At 36.8% G+C, this 19734-nt stretch overlaps 1 protein-coding gene across 7 annotated transcripts in view; it reads left to right on the top strand.

Annotated features, from left to right (window-relative positions):
• LOC100068123 (cytochrome P450 3A12) overlaps positions 1-19734 on the top strand; it is a 33728-nt gene that overhangs the window by 2373 nt on the left and 11621 nt on the right. For 2 of the 7 annotated variants that reach the window (XR_011424573.1, XM_001498007.5), the window contains exons 2-9: positions 1430-1523; positions 3442-3494; positions 6181-6280; positions 9495-9608; positions 9879-9967; positions 11281-11429; positions 16321-16448; positions 17556-17622. Coding sequence is in view for 6 of the 7 variants with exons in the window: in XM_001498007.5 (XP_001498057.2) it covers positions 1430-1523; positions 3442-3494; positions 6181-6280; positions 9495-9608; positions 9879-9967; positions 11281-11429; positions 16321-16448; positions 17556-17622 (794 nt within the window). In the remaining variant the exon portion in view is untranslated. Of the gene's footprint in view, positions 1-1252; positions 1524-3441; positions 3495-4394; positions 6281-9494; positions 9609-9878; positions 9968-11280; positions 11430-16320; positions 16449-17555; positions 17623-19734 lie in introns of all 7 variants that reach the window. The other 5 variants (XM_014729864.3, XM_070231661.1, XM_070231662.1 and 2 more) reach the window with 5 other exon arrangements.

The following is a 19734-nucleotide window of genomic DNA, read 5'->3' as shown; positions in this document are numbered from 1 at the left end:
TTTATTTCATCACATATTCTAGGGTTTGCTTGATTTATACAGAATATTTGGAGCCTATACTCTTTTAAAGGCTAACATCCAAAGAAGAAGCGACAAGCTCTTCATTTGACTCTCCGGAAGATTTTATGGCTACTAATTATGTTGTATTATACATCTTTTGCTTTCAACTGGAAGGTACCTGAAGTTTATAAGGTCCCCTGTCTTTCAGCTGACAGCACTTGTAGGGCATGTTGAATCATTTCTACATAGCATACTTTTCAGCCATACTTTCCTAATTTGCCTCTATAGAGTTAGCCGTGTAGGCCTAGGAACTTCTTGCTTAAAACTTTTGCAAGCAGCCTCTTCTGTAAGTGTCTTTCTTCCTCCATTCGGCCGCCTCTGAATAACACTGGAGTGGGAAGTCTTGCAAGATCCAGAAGCCCAAGTTGAGGGATTTCACACATGACACGTGAAAGATGAATTGCAGACAGGCCTGACAGAGAGCACACCAACCTTAAGGGGTTTTCGAGATAATTCATGCACAGAGAGAGAAAACTAGCTGCTTTGTGACTGACTGTCTTGAAAAATGAGTGTTCCTGGCACTGTACTTAGCAATTAAGTATCACAGGTTGAATGACCAGATGGTACGAGGGGAATAATGGTCTAGAAATGGATTCTTTCGTCATTGGTTCCTTTATACAGTATCATTCAGGGAGCATATGGGTCAATCACCCTTTTCTTTAGCTCAAGTCAACCAAATTGCCTGACAACAGAGACTTGGGTGAAGCTGAAAGAAACTTACATTTCTACAAGGCCAAATTGAATCTTGAAGAGAGTTTTCACTGCATAGAAATAAGAACACTGTGGCTACTCCAAGGCCTCTCAGTGAAGATCGATTTAAGAAGAACCAGATCCTAAAATGGAGCCTTGGCATAGAGGGAAAGAAAAGCATGAAAGAAGCTGAGCAAAGTGTAGGAACAATGTCAAGGCAGTTTCTCAGTAACTCTATGTTATTGAGTGGATGCAGTTACACAGATCTGATTATTGGAGCAGAAAAAAAATTTCCTCTTTCTACATACAATTAGCATCTCCAAATCATGGAAAAGGCAGCACAGTAAATAGACATGAGCGAATTCCCTGGAAGAATTCCAGCTTGAACCTCTCATGAGCATTCAAATTTGGGAACATTTAATGCATATTCATTCTAGGATTGGGACCATGGAGAATTCAGCTGCTTTTAGCTAGTCATTGTTACTTTTTGTGGGTCTCACAGTGGCGGTAGGAAAGAAGATGATAAGTGAGTGTGACTACTGCTGTTGGAGCTGCCGTTATTATTCATCGCCTACATGTTACCTCCTCACTTGACTGTTCCAGTTCTGAGTCAGTGACTGGCCAGCCCCAGCATCTATTCCACAATACCCGTGATTCCGCTTCCTCTTTCACTTTACAGATATGGGACCTATACACATGGGCTTTTTAAAAAACTAGGAATTCCTGGGCCAACACCTCTGCCTTTTTTGGGAAATGTCCTCAGCTATCGTAAGGTGAGTATCATTTGTCCTCCCTATTTTCCTTCTTATGCTTTCAGTCTCAGCTGAGTTTCATAGTAAAAATGCTCCTCCTCAGGAGGTAGTTATGAGGCTTCACACTTTCCAGAATGGTGTTATATGCCCCACCTAGTACATGGCAACGTTTATCCCAGGATACTAGTTTCAGCTGTTATGAGCCTCAGGTTTTGCCTCAGTTGGACAGAGCAGCCCTCTGGCTGGCTGATTCAGCACAGGATTTGATGTTCCAACTTGTGAGCTTTATGAAGATTCTCTTTCTGCCAGGTGCAGATTGCCAGGAAGGTATTATCACACTTAGCATTAAGAGAAAAGAATGAGATGAGCGCCCCATAGTGGCTCATTCATCTGTGTAAAATTGAGTCAGACTTTTCTGTACATAGCGTAAGTTCTGGGCAGCCTTTCTTTTTTTATTCCTCTTGGAAGGCTTTGAAACTTCAGTTTATCAGGCAGTCCTAGTATTCACCACTGAGTAATTTGCACACACTGAAATTCTCTCAAGAACTTCTAACTCCTCACAGTTATTTCCATGGCTCTACTTCAACTTTTGCTCTTCATGATGTCTTTTGAGATTTGAGAGATGGAACAAAAGCTTTTTAATTTACTTATATGTGTCTAAAGGAAGCAATCTATAGTGAGTCTGAAGTGGGAGTGTGTATAACTAAGACAGGAGGATAGTTGTTTATCAACTTCAAATGTTTAACCTCTAGATGAGTTGTGTTTTATTTTTAAACAAAGACAGACCCACTTACACTTAATCACTAGAAAGGAGAATATTTGATAAAATTATTAAAAATTTAATTTAACTAAATGGAATGTAATAGGTGACACCTGGACTGTGAATTTTGGCTAAGTCTTAGTGGTTAATCTACCTTTGATGCCTTACCCAGAGCCTTGCCCCTGGGGAGAGTTTTGAGCACACATCCAGATTGCAAGCAGTCAGAGCCTCACAAACATGCTCCTCTCTGCCTCGTATTCCCTTTTGCACTGGCCTGAGGCTTGTTTCTCAGATCTTGATTCTTTTAACTGAGGCCTTCAGTGCCTGATTACCACCTAAGAAATTCCTGTACTTTGTTTCCTCTGAAAAAGCAATAACTTCCTTTCTATCTTTCCTGAATCAGTTCTTTAGAAGATGCACACCAAGACAAACATTTCTAGGATCCTGGTTTGCATATTTAGATCATCAAATATTACAGCTGAAAGTTAGCAATGGGGAGATATTTTCTAAGTTATAGGAGTGAAAACTCAAAACAACTGTTTTAATTTGTTTAGTCTTTTGTAGAGTGGTGGCATCTCCTGGTCCTTTCTGTGTTGAGCTAGAAAACTAGAAGGCGGGCTCACTTTGTCATTCATTCACTCACTTTCTCACTCAACAAACAAGCCTTAGACTTATTCAAATCTCCTAGACTAAAAGAGGTCACTGTTGTCTTTAACTTCCTAATTCCCCTACGTCTCTAGAGAGGGCTCATGATATAAATGAAAAAGGATGCTTACTAGGAGATCAAAGAGTGTGCAGGCCACTCACATATTCCCTCAGTTTCAGTTTTCTCAAGTGACCATGCAGGTAATCATTGAGAGGTTTCTGAGATTTTAGAGACATATGCAGGAGCAAACACACTTCAGTAAGGCAAGAAGTTACTGAGTGTTCATAGACAAGGGTAAGCATTTAGTATCTATGATACTTGGAGAACATTTGAGTGCCTTTAAATTTCCCATTTCAAACAGCTCCTCTATTTTCTCTTCTTTGCCCTAAGAGGTCTCTGAGTAAGAGCTTCTCTCTTAACTGCCAATGAAAGATAGTAAGCCTGATTTCATGGGACTCGAGTCACGTTGATCCCAATTTGAGATAGGGTTCAATACATTTTGAGTAATAATCTAATTTTGTTTTTCCTTGCAGGGTTTTTGGGATTTTGACAAGACATGTTTTAAAAAGTATGGAAAAATATGGGGGTGAGTAGTCTTGGAATTTCCATTGCATAGACTTGTTTTTATGATGAAGCCCTGTGGTTTAGAAGGAAATCTTAGTCCAGAGCCTCTTGGGATGATGCCATCATTGTCAAGCTTTTTGGAGCCTTGTCCTCCCAGGGATCCCATATGTCCCCAGGGGTCAAAGTCTACATTCTGAATCAGGCTGGAAAGTTGCAGGTTATTGCTTTTCTCAAGACTTTGATGGCACAGGGATAGCTAGCATCACTTTCTGTCCAAGATCTCACTACCCCATTCACCTCCATTTTTTATTCTTTAAGACACCTTTCATCGCATAAAAGTACATTGTCTCAAATTGTTCTAATATGTGCTTTTAAATGCATGTTATTACTCTTTTCCAACATGATTTAATTGTAACTAAAAGCCAAAAGTTATTTATTAATATTTGAATTTAAGATGTTGTTTTGGGGGCCGGCCCCATGGCTGAGTGGTTAAGTTCCCACTCTCAGCTTTGGCACTCCAGGGTTTCGCTGGTTTGCATCCTGGGCGTGAACCTAGCACCGCTCATGAAGCCATTCTCAGGTGGCATCCCACATAACAGAGCCAGAAGAACTTACAACTAGAATAAAAAAAAAAGATGGCCTTTTGAAAGAAGGGCTGGTTGACTTAGGGAAAAAGATGGGAGCCCATTTATGATCAGCTTTTTTAACTTTCTCTGTAGCTGTGGAGTCATTAGTTTGTTTTAAATTTAGCAAAGATTTACTTTTCAATAGACATGTATACAAGTACTTCTATATCTACTCCAGACTATTCACCTTGAACAGATGCACAAGGGTTCTAAACTGTAATGTTTCCCAGGGGGCTGATGGATTTGATGATTTTGTAGAGTGTCCTTGGCCTATTTTAGCAACTGTTTCCTTTCAGAGCTGCTGGAGGTTTGGTGAGAGCTCTGCGAGACATAACATGTCATGTTTGTATGCTAAAAGCAATTGGGAGAAGACTTTGCCTCTTCATATCTCTTCATCTTCTCTCATCAAGTCCTCAGAAACCATGGGCCTTGCTGATTTTGCATGGCCCAGAAAGGCAACTTGATTGAGTGGAAAGAACACACAGTGCTCGATCTCCACTGGCTCAGCTCCAACTCCCCTTCCACTTCTTAGTACTTGTGAGCTCTGGATGGAGTGGTTTTTCCCTTGTGGACCTCTCTCTGTTTAGGAAATGCTTGTCATGCTTGGGTGTAGATATGAACCACCTGGGAGAGCTTGTTAAAAATGGAGATTTGGGGGCCCATCCCCCTGCAGTATGGAGTCTGGAGAATCTGGGGTGAGGTGCAAGAATCTGAATTCTAACTCATTGTTAAAGGAATACTAAAGCTGTTATGGGATCATGAATATAAAGGGACGGGTCACAGCAATCCAAAGAGGAAAATGGTATAGGAGGTGCTGGGAGCAATTTTTCAGTATTATTGTCAAAACTTCACCACTGGCCCTTCACCCAGGTGTTTATGAAAAAATACAATGGGGAGAGAGAAATCATCCAGGAAATATGACCAATCTGATGGAAGAGGAGACCTAAGTTTCAAGTCAATAACTTATATCCCTGCTTCAACACTAGATATACTCAGTGTCCACTTAAACCTTCTGAAAGTTAAAGACTATGTTTCAGAAATGGGCAGCATTAAATGCAGTGTTTCTCATCCATTTTTACATGTGATCACAAAACCATTTGAAATTCTTCTGTGAAGTCAAAGAAAGAATAGGCGAGACTTGTGCACAATCTTCCATTTTGTTCCAGAAAATGTGAATGATTTATAGTGGAAAGATAAATGCCAGAGGACACTGTAATTAAACTTATAGTAAACCTCTTGCTGGCGGCCCATTCCCATGATGGGTATTCTGACAGTCAGGGGGTCTGGCCAAATTGGGATGGATCACATATAAAAAGTCAGGTTTGTGTGGTACATGTGTCAAAGTGGGCTTGCCCTGCTTCTAAGGGATGTCACCTACATGGAGCCCAAGGCTGACTTGAAAACCACATATTAGGATAAACATAAAGTAACGAAAAGAAAATATGCTTAAAATGAATTATACATGCTCTTTGGTTTTTTTTAAATTCTCTTTGTCCTTTTCTTTCAAATTTTTGTAACCATGATACTACCAAGGTCCTCCCTTGAAGGTAAAAATAATATTTCCTTTAAAAAATTGTAAAATGGTAAGCAAATTTTAGAAAATAGAGCAAAGAAGTAATTCATACTCCTACTATCACTTTTTGAGTATTCCAAGTCTTTTTCATTTGAAGAAACATTTTTACATATATGTGATCAGTATGTCTACAATTTTCATCTAACATACATGTGCATTTTTTATGTATTTCATGTATCCTCAAACTTATAATTTTGAATGACTGTGTGGATGGATTTTCTTTAATTAATTATTTTTTTATTCTTGGATAATTTATTTGCCTTCAATTTTTACTGACCTAAATTCCTTTTTGATGATAAAATACTTCAAACATACAGAAATCTATGAAGAGTGGTATAGAAAACACCCATGCACACACTACCTACACTTAAGTGTTCTAATGTTTTTCTAATCATGATCTCTAGGAATTTGGGTTATGTAACTTCAGGATGAAAGTCTGAACTTCCAGGCCTAGCTCAGCTGCAGGAACCAGCGTGTTAAATTTAATCAGCTCTGTTTCCCCAACACAGGTTTTACGATGGTCGACAGCCTGTGTTGGCCATCACGGATCCAGAGATGATCAAAACAGTATTAGTGAAAGAATGTTATTCCCTCTTCACAAACCGGCGGGTAGGCATCCATTTTATACTTATTTTAAAAGTTAATTTATTTATTAATTGTTTTTTTTTTTTGAATTGATTATGGATTCACAGGGAGTTGTCCCAAAAAGAAGTACAGGGCAGTTCCATGACATTTACCCTTCATCCTGTTTACCCCAGTGGTAATAACATGCATAACTATAGTATAATATGAAAGCAGGAAGTTGACATTGGTACTATCCACAGACTTTTATCAGATTTCATCATTTTTATGTGCACTCATCTGTGTATGTTGCTCTATGAAAATTTATTATATATGTAGATATGTAAAGACTACCACACTCAACATACCTAATTGTTCCATCACCATAAGACTCCCCCTTACTATTCTTTTAAAGTCACAATACTTAGCTTGTCTTTTCTTCTTATCAGGAACTTTACAGAGCAACCTTTATTTTATTTTGATGAAGGCAGTTTATCAGTTTTTCCTTTTATGGGCTATGCGTTTGTTGTCAAGTCTCAACATTCTTCACCTAGCCTTCAGTCCCAAAGACTTTCGCCTATTTTATGTTTTACATTTAATTCTTTGATCCGTCTTGTGTTAATTTTTGTATAATATGTGAGGTTTAGGTCAAAGTCCAGTTTTTTTTTCCGCCTATACATGTCTAATTGCACCAGCACAATTTGTGAAAAGACTGTCTTTCCACCACTGAATAGCTTTTGAACCATTATCAAAAATCAGTTTGTCCTAAGTACACTCTTTGACTTCAGTCTTACAAGGGTCTTTTCAGACACAGTATCTTCTCAGATAAAGGAAACAATAGAAAGAGTAAACAAATGGGACTTCATCAGACTAAAGAGCTTCTACACGGCAAAGGAAAACAGAATTGAAACAAAAACACAACTCATCAACTGCGAAAACATATTTGCAAATCATATATCGGACAAGGGGTTAATCTCCATAATATATAAAGAATTCACACAACTCAACAACAAAAATTCAAACAACCCAATCAAAAAAACGGGCAGAGGAAGTGAACAGACATTTCTCCAAAGAATATATGTGGATGGCCAATAGGCACATGAAAAGACACTAATCATCACTGATCATCAAGGAAATGCAAACCAAAAGTGTATTAAGATATGACCTCACACCCATTATAATGGCTGAAATGACCAAAACAAAAAATAACAAATGTTGCAGAGGTTGTGGAGAAAAAGGAACACTCATACACTGCTGGTGGGAATGCAAACTGGTGCAGCCACTATGGAAAACAGTATGGAGATTTCTCATAAAATTAAAAATAGAAATACCATATGACCCAGCCATCCCACTACTGGGTATCTATCCAAAGAACTTGAAATCAGCAATTCAAAGAGAACCATGCACCCCGATGTTCATTGCAGCATTACTCATAGTAGCCAAGACATGGAAGCAACCCAAGTGCCCATCGACTGATGATTGGATGAAGAAGATGTGGTATACATATACAACGGAATACCATTCAGCCATAAAAAATATGAAATCATCCCATTCACAACAACATGGATGGACCTTGAGGGTATTATGTTAAGTGAAATAAGCGGGATAGAGAAAGGCAATCTCTGTATGACTCCACTCATATGTGGAAGATAACGAACATGTGGGCAAAGAGAACAGATTAGTTGTTACCAGGCAAAACGGGTCATGGGAGTGGGGACAAAGGGTGAAGTGGTGCACCTATAATAGGACTGACAAAGAATAATGTACGACAGAAATTTCACAAGGTTGTAAACTATCATAACCTCAGTAAAAATAAAATAGAAAAAAGATCAGTTTGGCCTATTTGTGTTTGTCTATTTCTTATTCTCTATTCTGTTCCTTGATCTATGTTTCTATCTTTACACCAGTACCACACAATCTTGATTACTGTAGCTACATAGTGAGTCTTAATGTTTAGAATGATTCCTTCCACTTTTTCTTCAGAATTTTTTTAGCTATTCTAAGTCCTCTGTCATTCCATACTAATTTACAATAAGCTTATCTATATTTACCAAAAAAAAGTTTAGATTTTGATAACAATTTATTTAAACCTATGGATCGATTTGGAGAAAAAAAATCTATATTTTTACTAGGTGAAGGCTTTCAATCTATAAACACAGTATGTCTCCATATATTTAGGATTTCTTTGATTAATTTCACCAACATTTTGTAGTTCTTGGCAGAGAAATCCTGTATATGTTTTGTTAAATTTACACCTGAAGTATTTCATTTTCTTTGGAGTGATTGTAAAAGGTATTGTGTTTTCACATTTTAATTATCATATAGATTTGTGGTTCATTTTTGTGTGTTGATCCTGTATTCCACAGCCTTGTTGAGCTCATTTATTATTTCTAGAGGTTTTCTTTTTACATTCCTTGAGATATTCTACATTGACAATTATGCCACCTCAAAATGTGGACACATATTTTTCCCTTTCCGCTGTCTATGCCTTTTATTTCTTTTTCTTCACTTACTACAATGACTAGGACTTCCACAATGATTTTAAATAAGAGTGGCAAAAGCGGAATTTTTGCCCTCTTTCTAATCTTAGGAGGAAACATTCAATCTCTCACCATTTTAAAATTTTTATTTATTTACTTCCAACAAATAGTATATTTTTAAGGCATAATACGTGATGTTTTGAAATATGTATGCATTGTGAAATGATTACTACAAACAAATTAATATATCCATCACTTCTCATAGTTACTTTTTTGTGTTTGTGGTAAGAACACTTAAGATGAACTCTTGTGGAAAATTTCAATTATGTAATACAGAGTTAAAAACTATAGTCACCATGCTGTTCATTAGTTCTTCAGAACTAGGTAGGTAAAGACAGCATTGGTCTGAGGCCACACACATTTTGACAAGACTATCTGTCACCAATTCCTTTGATCCCTGCACAGTCCTGGAGGATGTAGTAGCTCTAATTCTTGTTTACGGCCCTGGAAAAACATTTTCCCTACCACATGGGTCACTTGCATTTAAAAAGAGACTGGAATATAGAGATTCGAAACCACATCAGTGTCTGGATGTCTCCTCCATCCTCATAGGAACTTAGGCATTTGGGATAAATATTTATTGAATATCTAGTATAGGGTCTGATACTAAGTAGACAGTCACTAAAATTGTTGAGTAATAGACACCCGTTTAACAGATTTTCTACAACTGTTGAGACAACCAAAACTTATTTGAGGAAGAATGTTTTTACTTTCAACTCTAGCCTGTTGGTCCAGTGGGAATTTTGAAAAGTAGCATCACTTTATCTGAGGATGAACAATGGAAAAGAATGCGAACGTTGCTGTCTCCAACTTTCACCAGTGGAAAGCTCAAGGAGGTAAGAAAATAAGAGTACTTTTAATTAGACTCTTAAAGAATTAATAGGAGGACAGATAGGAAATAATACCTTACTTATGAGCCTCTTTTTGACGAGTAGTCTGATAAATTTGAGCTTCCTAAAAATGGTCTTTTATTATTATGTCTCGGAAGAGACATTCTAAGATTCATGACACAGTGTCACTTACTGCTCCATGCTCGTGAAAGCCACTTCTTTTTAGGACTTGAGTATCCACATTTAACCTCAGGTGATGCTGTCTTTTCTGTCTAGATGTTCCCCACCATTAGTCAGTATGGAGATGTGTTGGTGAGGAACCTGAGGAAGGAAGCAGAGAAAGGCATGCCCATCACCTTAAAAGAGTAAGTAGGAGTGCACCTGCTGGGATTCTGAGCTCTGTCATGAGACCCTCCAGCAGCCTGCCATTCAGCCCAAATTACCACTTTTGAGGTAATTTAGTGACCAAACAGAAGTAAGTGTGTAATGTTAAAACTTCAATGAGCTACCCAAGAATAGGTGGCTCACTCAAGAAGGCAGGGCAGCCAGGATAGAAAGGGTCTTCTCACCTGTGTACATGAGCCAGGATTACTTTATCTGCTTAATTATCCCCTTGGATATTCTGGAAGACAAAAATACAAAGTTTAGAAAGAAGAAACATAATCACACCAATGTTTTATGTGTAGAGGGTAAGGAATGGTGGGAAGGACAGGCACTTGGTGCATATCGGTGGGCAGGAAAATTCCAATGTGGAACTTGGAACAAGTTAAACCTCTTCACAGGTTTACTGAGGATCCCAGGAAAGCACTAAATAATAAATCTTACTGCCACTTCTTCTTCCTTCAGTTTCAAAAGAGAGAAAGTCCTGTACAGAGTATGGGTAGCGTTACCATATCATTTATTGTCTATACTGGGATTTTTTTTAATTATGCAGAAACAGTTGTAATCTGAGATTGCAGTGAGAAGACTGGGGACATATGATCACTTAACCATGGGATCTGCCAAATCAATTGTGAAGTGATACGTTATATTCTATAAACTAGGAGCATCCTCAGTTCTTACATTTTACGGAAATGAGTCTGCAATTGGGGCAACCTGAGATCACTGGTGTTAAGGTAGAGCGAATCCTTCAAAAGTCTTATCAGGGGTGTAGAGAAGGAGGGATGATGTTCCTGGCAACTCAGAACAGGATGCTGCTGTTCTGTAATGTGCTAAAGAGGAATCGGGTCTGAGCATAGACACTCTGGTGAGTCAAGCCCCAGATTAATGTCACCTTTCTTGACTTCTCTAGGAAGAGTTAATTATTCTACCCTCTGTCCTGCTCAGAGTGTGTATATACCTACTTTTGCCCATACTCAAAGCACTCTACTGTAATTTGTCAGTTTATGGGCACCTATCCAGCTATGTCTGAACTCCTGAGCTCAGAGGTTGGTCTAACTTGCACTAGTGTCCCGATCACAGGGGGCCAGCTGAATGATTGGAACCTGATAAACACCTCATGAATGAGTGTGGTGGTAGCACAGACTCTTCAGATCATCCAGCCAAACGTTCTGAAGTGTGTAACTCTTTTTCTTTCTTGCCTGGACATATGAATTTATATCCACTTCTCACATCATATGTTGGATTAAATATTAAAGAGGTGCTGATTTTAATTTTCTATGCTTCTTTCTCCACACAGGTTCTTTGGGGCCTACAGCATGGATGTGATTACTGGCATATCATTTGGAGTGAACATTGATTCCCTCAACAACCCACAACATCGCTTTGTGGAAAACTGCAAGAACATCTTAAAATTTCATTTCTTCGATCCACTCACTATCTTATTATGTATGTGGACTGCTACTTTCCTTTTTTTCCTTGCTTCCTTCCTTCTTGCCTTTATTCCTTCTTTCTTTTGATCCTTCCTTCCTTCATTTCTTTCTTGCATTCCTTCTTTTTTTCTTTCACAGTTTTATTAATGGTTAATTCATATACCACATAATTCACCCATTTAAAATGTACACTTCAATGTTTTTTACAAATTATATGTCCATCAACAGATGAATGGATAAAGAAAACAAGGTATAAATATATAGTGGAATAGCATTCAGTTGTAAAAAAGAGAGAAATCCTGCTATTTGCTACAACATAGATATACCTGGAGGGCATTATGAGTGAAATGTCAGACAGAGAAAGATCAAAACTGTATTCCACTTATGTGTGGAATTTAAGATAAAAAAATCTCATAGAAACAAGTTCAAATTTCTGATTTGCAGAGGTGGGAGTTGAGGGATGGGGTAACTGGAAGAAAGCAGTCAAAAGGTACAAATTTTCAGTTGTGAGATAAATAAGTACTGGGGATATAAAATACAACATGATAACTATAGCTAACACTTCTGTATGGTATAATTGTAAATTTTTAAAAGAGAATCCTAAAAGTTCTTATAACAAAGGAAAAATAATGTAAATATATTAGGTGATGATGTTAACTAAAGTTATTGTTGTAATCATTTTTCAACATATGTATTTCAAGTTATTATTCTGTACACCTTAAACTTATACAGTGTTATATGTCAAATATATCTCAAGAAAACTGAAGAAAAAATTTTAGTGCACTCAAAGATATGTGCAAGCGCCACGATAGTCAATTGTAGAACATTTTTCTCAACACAAATACCCTGTGCTGTTAACAATCACCTCCCTCTCCCCTTACTCCTATGCAACCACTAATCTACTTTTGGTCGCTTACATATTTGCCTATTCTGGACAGTTCATATAAATAGAATCATATAATACGTGGTATTTTATAGTTGGCTTCTTTCATTTAACATATGTTTTCAAGGTTCATTATTGCAGTAGCATGTATCAGTACTTCATTTCTTTTTATGGTCAGATAATATTTCATTGCATGGATATACTACCTTTTGTTTATCCATTGAATATGTGTTTTCAAATATTTTGGGTATGTACTCAGAGGTGGAATTGCTGAGTTATGTAGTAACTCTGTGTTTAACTTATTAAGGAACTGCCAAACTGTTTTCCACTATAGCCACACCATTTTACATTCCCACCAGCAATGGGTGAAGGTTCCAGTTTCTCCACATCTTTGCCAACACTTGGTCAACACTTATCTATTTTCTTAATTATGGTCATCCTAGTGAGTGTCAAATGTTATACCTTGTTGTGGTTTTGATTTGCATTTTCCTAATGGCTAATGATGTTCAACAACTTTTTATATGCTCCTTGGCCATTTGGTATTTTTGAGGAAGATTAACCCTGAGCTAACATCTGCTGCCAATCCTCTTCTTTTTGCTGACGAAGACTGGCCCTGAGGTAACATCTGTGCCCATCTTCCTCTACTTTATATGTGGGGTTCCTGCCACAGCATGGCTTGACAAGCAGTGCCATGTCCATACCAGGCATCTGAACCAGCAAACTCTGGGCCACTGAAGTGGAACGTACAAACTTAACCACTCTGCCACCAGGCTGGGCCCACTTGTTGGCCCTTTTTATATCTTTAGATAAATGTCTTCAATCTTTTGCGTATTTATAGTTGGATTGTTTGTCTTTTTGTTGTTGAGTTGTAAGAGTTTTTTTTTTAATATATTCTGCAGAAGAATCCCTTATCAGATATTTGATTTGCAATTTTTTTCTCTCCTTCTGGAAGTTTCTTTTTACTCTCATGCTAGTGTCTTTTGAAGCACAAAACTTTTAATTTTGATTATGTGCAAGTTATGTGTTTTTCTCTTATTGCTTTTGCTTTTTGGTGTCATATCTAAGAATCCATTGCCAAGTCTAAGATCATGAAGATTTACCCTTTGGTTTTCTTCTAAGAGTTATATAGTTTTTGCTCTTTTGTTTAGGTCTCTGATCCATTTTGAGTGCATTTTTTTATATGGTGTGATGTAAGAATCCAATTTCACTTCTTGGCATATGGTTATCCAATTGTCCCAGCACTATTTGTTGAAAAGACTATTTTTCCCCATTAAATGATCCTTAAATTTTTCTTAAAATTCAGTTTACCATAGACACATGTGTTTGTTTCTAGACTCTAAATTTGATTCCATTGACCTGTATGTCTAGTCTTATGCCAGTACCACATTGTCTTGATTCTTATAGCTTTGTGATAAGTTTTGTAATTGAGAAGTATGAGAGCTCCTACTTTTTTATCAAGATGTTTTTAACTTTTCTGGATCCCTTGCAGTTTGATATCAATTTTTAAATTTTATTGTCAATATCTACAAAAAAGCCAGCTAGGATTATGATAGGGAACGTGTGAAATCTGTAAATAAATTTGGGGGTTATTACCATCTTAACAGTATTAAGTTTTGTGATCCATGAACATAGAGGTTTTTCTTAAATGGAAAAGTAAATCTTAGATCTTTAAATAATCTCAACAGTGTTTTGTAGTTTTCAGAGTATAAATTTTGCACTTCTTTTGTTGAACTTATTCCTAAGTGTTCTCTATTTTCGATGTTATTGTAAATGGAGTTCTTTTCTTAATTCTACTTATGGATTGTTTATTGCAGTGTATAGAACTACAATTGATTTTTGTACATTGATCCTGTATCCTGTAATGTTGCTTAAATGGTGTACTACTACTAACAGATCTTTAATGGGCTACTTAGGATATTGTATGTACTAGCTCATGTTATCTGATAATAGAGGTAGTTTTACTCCTTCATTTCCTAAATGGATAACTTTTATTCCCTTTTCTTGTCTGACTCGTCTGGCTAAAACCTCCAATACAATGTTGAATGAAAGTGATGAGAGTCATCTTTGTCTTGTTCTCAATCTTAGGAGAAAGTATCCAATTTTCAATAATAAGTACGCTGTTAATTATTAGCTTTTGGCAGACACCTTCTATCGGGTTGGGGAAATTCCCTTCTATTCCTGTTTTGATATGTATTTTCATCACAAAAGAATGTCGAATGTTTTCAAATGCTTTTTGTGCATCTATTAAGATAATCATGTGGGTTAGTTTTTAATTCTATTGATATGGTGTATTGTACAGTTTTGCATTCCTGGAATAAACACCACTTGCTTAGGGTGTATGCTGTCATCCCTCAATATTCATAGGGAATTTGTTCCAGGACCATCATAGTTACCAAATCGCAGATTATCAAGACCCTCATATAAAAAAGGCATCTTATGTGTACATAATCTACACACATCCTCCCATATACTTCAAATCATATCTATATTACTTAAAATACCTACTACCATATAAATGCTATGTAAATAGCTGTGATACTGCATTGCTCAGGGGATAATGACAGGAGAAAAAAGTCTGTACAAGTTTAGTACAGATGCAACCATTGTAAGCAGTTCCATCTGTGTTAGTTGAATCTGCAGATGTATAACCTGTGCGTACCAAAGGTCAATTGTACTTACTTTATGTGTTCCTAGGTGCCATTAGTGTTTTGTTGAGGACTTATGCATCCATGTTCATAAGATATTGATGGCTTGTAGTTTTCTTTTCCTGTGACATATTTCTCTGATTTTAGTATCATGACAATACTGGCCTTGTAGAATGACTTTGAAAGTGTTCCCTCACCTTCTATTTTTTGGAAGAGTTTGTGAAAAACATGAGTCCATTCTTCTTTAAATATTTGGTAGAATTTATCATTGAAACAATCTGGACTTAAGCTTTTCTGTTTGGGTAGTTTCTAAATTACAAATTCAGGCTTTTTATTTATTATAGGTCTATTCAGATTGTCTATTTCTTTTTGGACCAGTTTCTATAGTTTGGGTCTTTATAGGAATTTGTCCATTTAATCTAAGTTCTCTAATTTGTTGGAATACAATTCTTCATAGTATGCATTTATAATCCTTTTTATTTATCTTTTTCTTTAATTTCAGTAGTAGTGTCTCCTCTTCCATTTCTACAGCCTGCAATTTGAACCTTCTCCCTTTTTTGTCTTGGTCAATCTAGCTTTAGCTTGTTCAAATAATCAGATTTTAATTTTATTTATTTTTCTCTATTTTTATTCACTGTTTCATTAATTTCTACCCTCATCTTTATTCTTTCCTTTCTTCTACTTTCCTTAACTTTAGTTTGCTTTCTTGTTCAGTGTTAAAGTAGAAACCTAGGTTTTTGATTTGATATTTTTGTCCATTTTATATGTAGATACTTATGGCCATAAATTTCTCTCTAAACACTGCTTTTGCTATATCCAATTATTTTTTGTATATTGTGTCTTCATTTTTTTTCATCACAATGTAATTTTCAATTGCTCTTTTTATTTCTTCTTGGACCCATTGGTTATTTAAGAGTGTATTTTTCAGTATCCAAGTATTTTTGAGTTTCCCAATTTTCAGTCTCTTTGATTTCTAATTTTATTCCATTGTGATCAAAGGGCATATACTGTATTATTTGTCTCAGCTACTATTTCTTGAGCAGCATGGATAATTAAAGCAAACTATGGTCTAGTTCATTCAAAGTGACACTAGTTCAATAGACTAAAACCTAAAAAGTCAAGTAATTTAATCCTGTTTTTGGTCACCTCAAACATGTGGAAAGGACCACAGATCTAACTGCTACAGTGATGCCCCCTATGTGTGGACTCACCCTTGCACAGCCAGTGGCTTGGAAGTCTGAGCAAAGATCACAGAGGGATTGGCTCCTGAATGGGAACCCCTCCCATGTCTTTTACTTTTTTGATTAGTAGAGCAAATTATATTTGCTCCAGGAAAGTTAGTATGTTCATTGTTCTTTCCTTTTTCTTTTTCCTAACAGCACTCTTGCCATTCCTTAGCCCAGTTTTGGAGGTATTGAATATACTTGTGTTTCCAGTAAGTGCTATTAAATTTTTCACAAAATCTATAAAAACAATAAAAGAAAGTCGCCTCAAAGATAAACAAAAGGTAAAATTTGGTGATGGTTACATGAAGGTGTTCACTTTTGATAATTTATTGTGGTGTATACATACGATTTATATGCTTTACTGTGTTTTTCTTTTTCAGGTGGTAGAGAAGTCTAGGGTTTAGAGCAGGAGACTTCTAACATTTTGGGTAGAATGAAGAAAGTAGAGATAGAGCAAGGAGATAACAAAATAAGTCAAAGAGGAATGTTTAAGTTTAATCATAGGCATGACAATTAGTATGTCACTGCTTTACTACTGTTGAGACGAAAATTTACCTATTTTCTTCAAAAAATTATCAAAGGGTAAAAATTACTCTGTCAAATTATTTTACTGGCATTATAATTTCCCCAGATCTTAGAGTAGTAAAGAATCATTTCAATTCCAAGCCCCTTATTTTACACATTCCTCAGTAGTAGGCCCCATCAAGCTGCCTGGTTGGGTAGCTTTAACATAGTCTATGTTAAATTTGAGCCCTCTGATAGTCTGGAGTGGGCAGGAGTCTTCTTGGGTATTGAGGCTGCAAGCTGGCTAGCCAAGCTCTGCCTGCATGAAGACCTTCTGAGGTCTGGAAGCCAGCACACAAATGTCTATAGGGCAGGGGGACAGGGCTGTGTACCCTAGGATGTCACTGAAGAATATGGAGCGTTTGGGGAAGGTGGGACATTTGAGAATGCTTATGCAAAAGCTGCTGAAGAACTCCAAAAATGTCAGGAGATTAATCTATGTGGCGATTCATTAAGAATTAAGCCTGTAGAAAGAAATGGATAGAAATCAAAAACTTCCTCCTGAGTAGGCAATCATGAAAGAGAAGCAACAGGCTAGTCCTTGGCCAGGAGCTGTGTCCAAAAGCAGAGAAGCCAAGGATCAGAGAGAATGAGGATCAAAAAGCAGATGGACATGATGGCTGGATTTTTCTCAGGAAATCATCCTGCTCTCCAAGATTCGTAGTTAAATGTGTTCTTTTCACTGATGACTCAGACAACACTAGCCAGACTCCTAGACTTAAAGAGGCCATATTCTCAGGAAAGATGTTAAATACTGCATTCCTGATTTATTTCTGACTTCACACTTGACTTTCTGTCATTGAAATGTCTCTTTCTATTTCCAGCAACAAGTGGATTTTCTTCAATTGATGATTAACTCCCAGAATTCCAAAGAAATGAGCAGATATAAAGGTAACCAAGTAGTTCTTCAGAGGACCACAGATAGGGAGGCTCAGAGGGAAGGGGTGGTTCTGAACACATGCAGGAATTTTCCCAGGCAAATAAGAATTTCTGCCAAATTGAAGAAAGCTGAATGTTCAAATGTAAATTGTATCCAGAAATACTTTTTAGAAGCATGAATGCACAACATTGTTCAAGGCCTGAATGACAACCATAAACAAGTATTTACTGCCCGGAAGTCAGTCAATGGTCTGTGGATCGCCCACCTCAGAAACTCTGGGGAGCTTGTTTACAATATCGATTCTCAGACCTCATCCAGACCTACCAAATCAGAACCTCCACCTGGAAAATTGCATCAAGGCTTCATCACATCAGGAGACACATTGCCCAGTGTTAGTGACCTTCACTCGGACACTTGGTTAAAGTTGTGTTCACCAGCTTAACCTACTTGTGTTTTATTTTTCTCTTGTGATTATTAGGTAACTTGCATGGGGGAAGCCTTTGAGATTAGGTAAACAATCTTGTTTTATTCAAATTCCACCTGCTAGTTTTACCATCCTTTTATTAGTTTATGTATGTATAGCAATATGATCTCACAGATTACTAATTCACTCTCTTACATCATTCTTTATTTTGATGCTCACAGTCTCTCTGGTTTGTTCACTGAAAGCCTGTTCAAGTGGGTTCCTGTGTCCTTTTTTCTTTCCTTTTTAAAATTTTATTATGGTAATGGATTTTATTTTTTAGACCATTTTATGTTCACTGCAACATTGAGCAGACATTACAGAGATGTCCATATACTCCTATGCCCCTACCTATACACAGCCTTCCCCACTGTCAAAATCCCTGCCAGAGTGGTACACTTGTCACAATTAATGAGCCTGTACTGACACATTATCAGCCAAAGTCCACAGTGTACATTAGAGTTCACTCTTGTTGTGATACATTCTTTGGGTTTTGATAAGTATGTAATGATACATATCCACCATTTTGTATACAAAGTGTCCTGAATGCTTTTCACTTATCATTTTCTTAACACTTTCTTGCTTTCTTATGTGAAACATTCCAAGTTTCCCTTCTATTTCTCCTGACCAGCCCTAGAATCAGCCATATCTCCAGGGAGCTCTGGTTCCTTTTAGTGATAAATGGTATTTAGAAAGAAAAATCGGAGATCTGAGTGCTCATTTCTACTAGAGTGCCTTTGCTTCCAGATTTTCTCAAAGAATAAATATAAAAATATAAAATACATTTACACAGGACAGATAAACACAAATATTTCTGTATCTACCCAAATCAGTGATGTGAACATGTCCTCTCTCTCTAACAATAACAACAAAAGACACTGATTTATAGTTTATTTCCAAGGCATAAATACTCCCACCAAGATTAATTTGAAGATATCAATGGTTTAACAACCATCTTATGTAATTCCTGAGTATTTAACACTTGATTCTAGTGAGTAAGAATGAGTTGACTTCAGCATACAACTCTAAATATATCTATATCTATGTCTACACTTCTATCTATCTATCTATCTGTCAATCATCTATCTATCTATGTATCTCTCTATCTGTGTGGTCTGATACAGTATTTTCTGATGAAAGAAATACTTTACACATGTCGTGTTTAATAAAGTAACCACTAGGCACACATAGCTATGAAACACTTGGCATGTGGCCAGCACCATTGAAAAACTAAATCTTACATTGTATTTAATTTTCATTAATTAAATAGTCACATGTTGCTAATGGCTACCATATCTGACAACATAGCTCTAAGTTTTGAGTATCTTGGGAATCATGCTAACAATGGAAAATAATTTATAGTTGAATTTACCCACAACAGCATCACAGAAATCATCATTGTGAAATCAAAACTCCCTAGACCCTTCTTGCACTCATTTTGTGTGGGTTTTAGTTGTGTATTACATGATTGAGGCAGATGCCATATTTATTTCAGTATTCTAAGAATCTAAATGTCCTAATCTAGTCTCAGTCCTATAGATTATAGCCTGAGCATGCTCAGTTTCTTTGAAGAGAAAATCAAATGAGATGCCAACTTATAATCACAAGAGTAGGTTGCTCAGCATAAAGTAGAGCAAAGAGAGGAGGCATGTGCTGAAAA

The sequence above is a fragment of the Equus caballus genome, chromosome 13, assembly GCF_041296265.1.
Source record: "Equus caballus isolate H_3958 breed thoroughbred chromosome 13, TB-T2T, whole genome shotgun sequence".
Lineage (NCBI taxonomy): Eukaryota > Metazoa > Chordata > Mammalia > Perissodactyla > Equidae > Equus > Equus caballus.
This window is presented reverse-complemented; position numbering and strand designations above follow the sequence as displayed.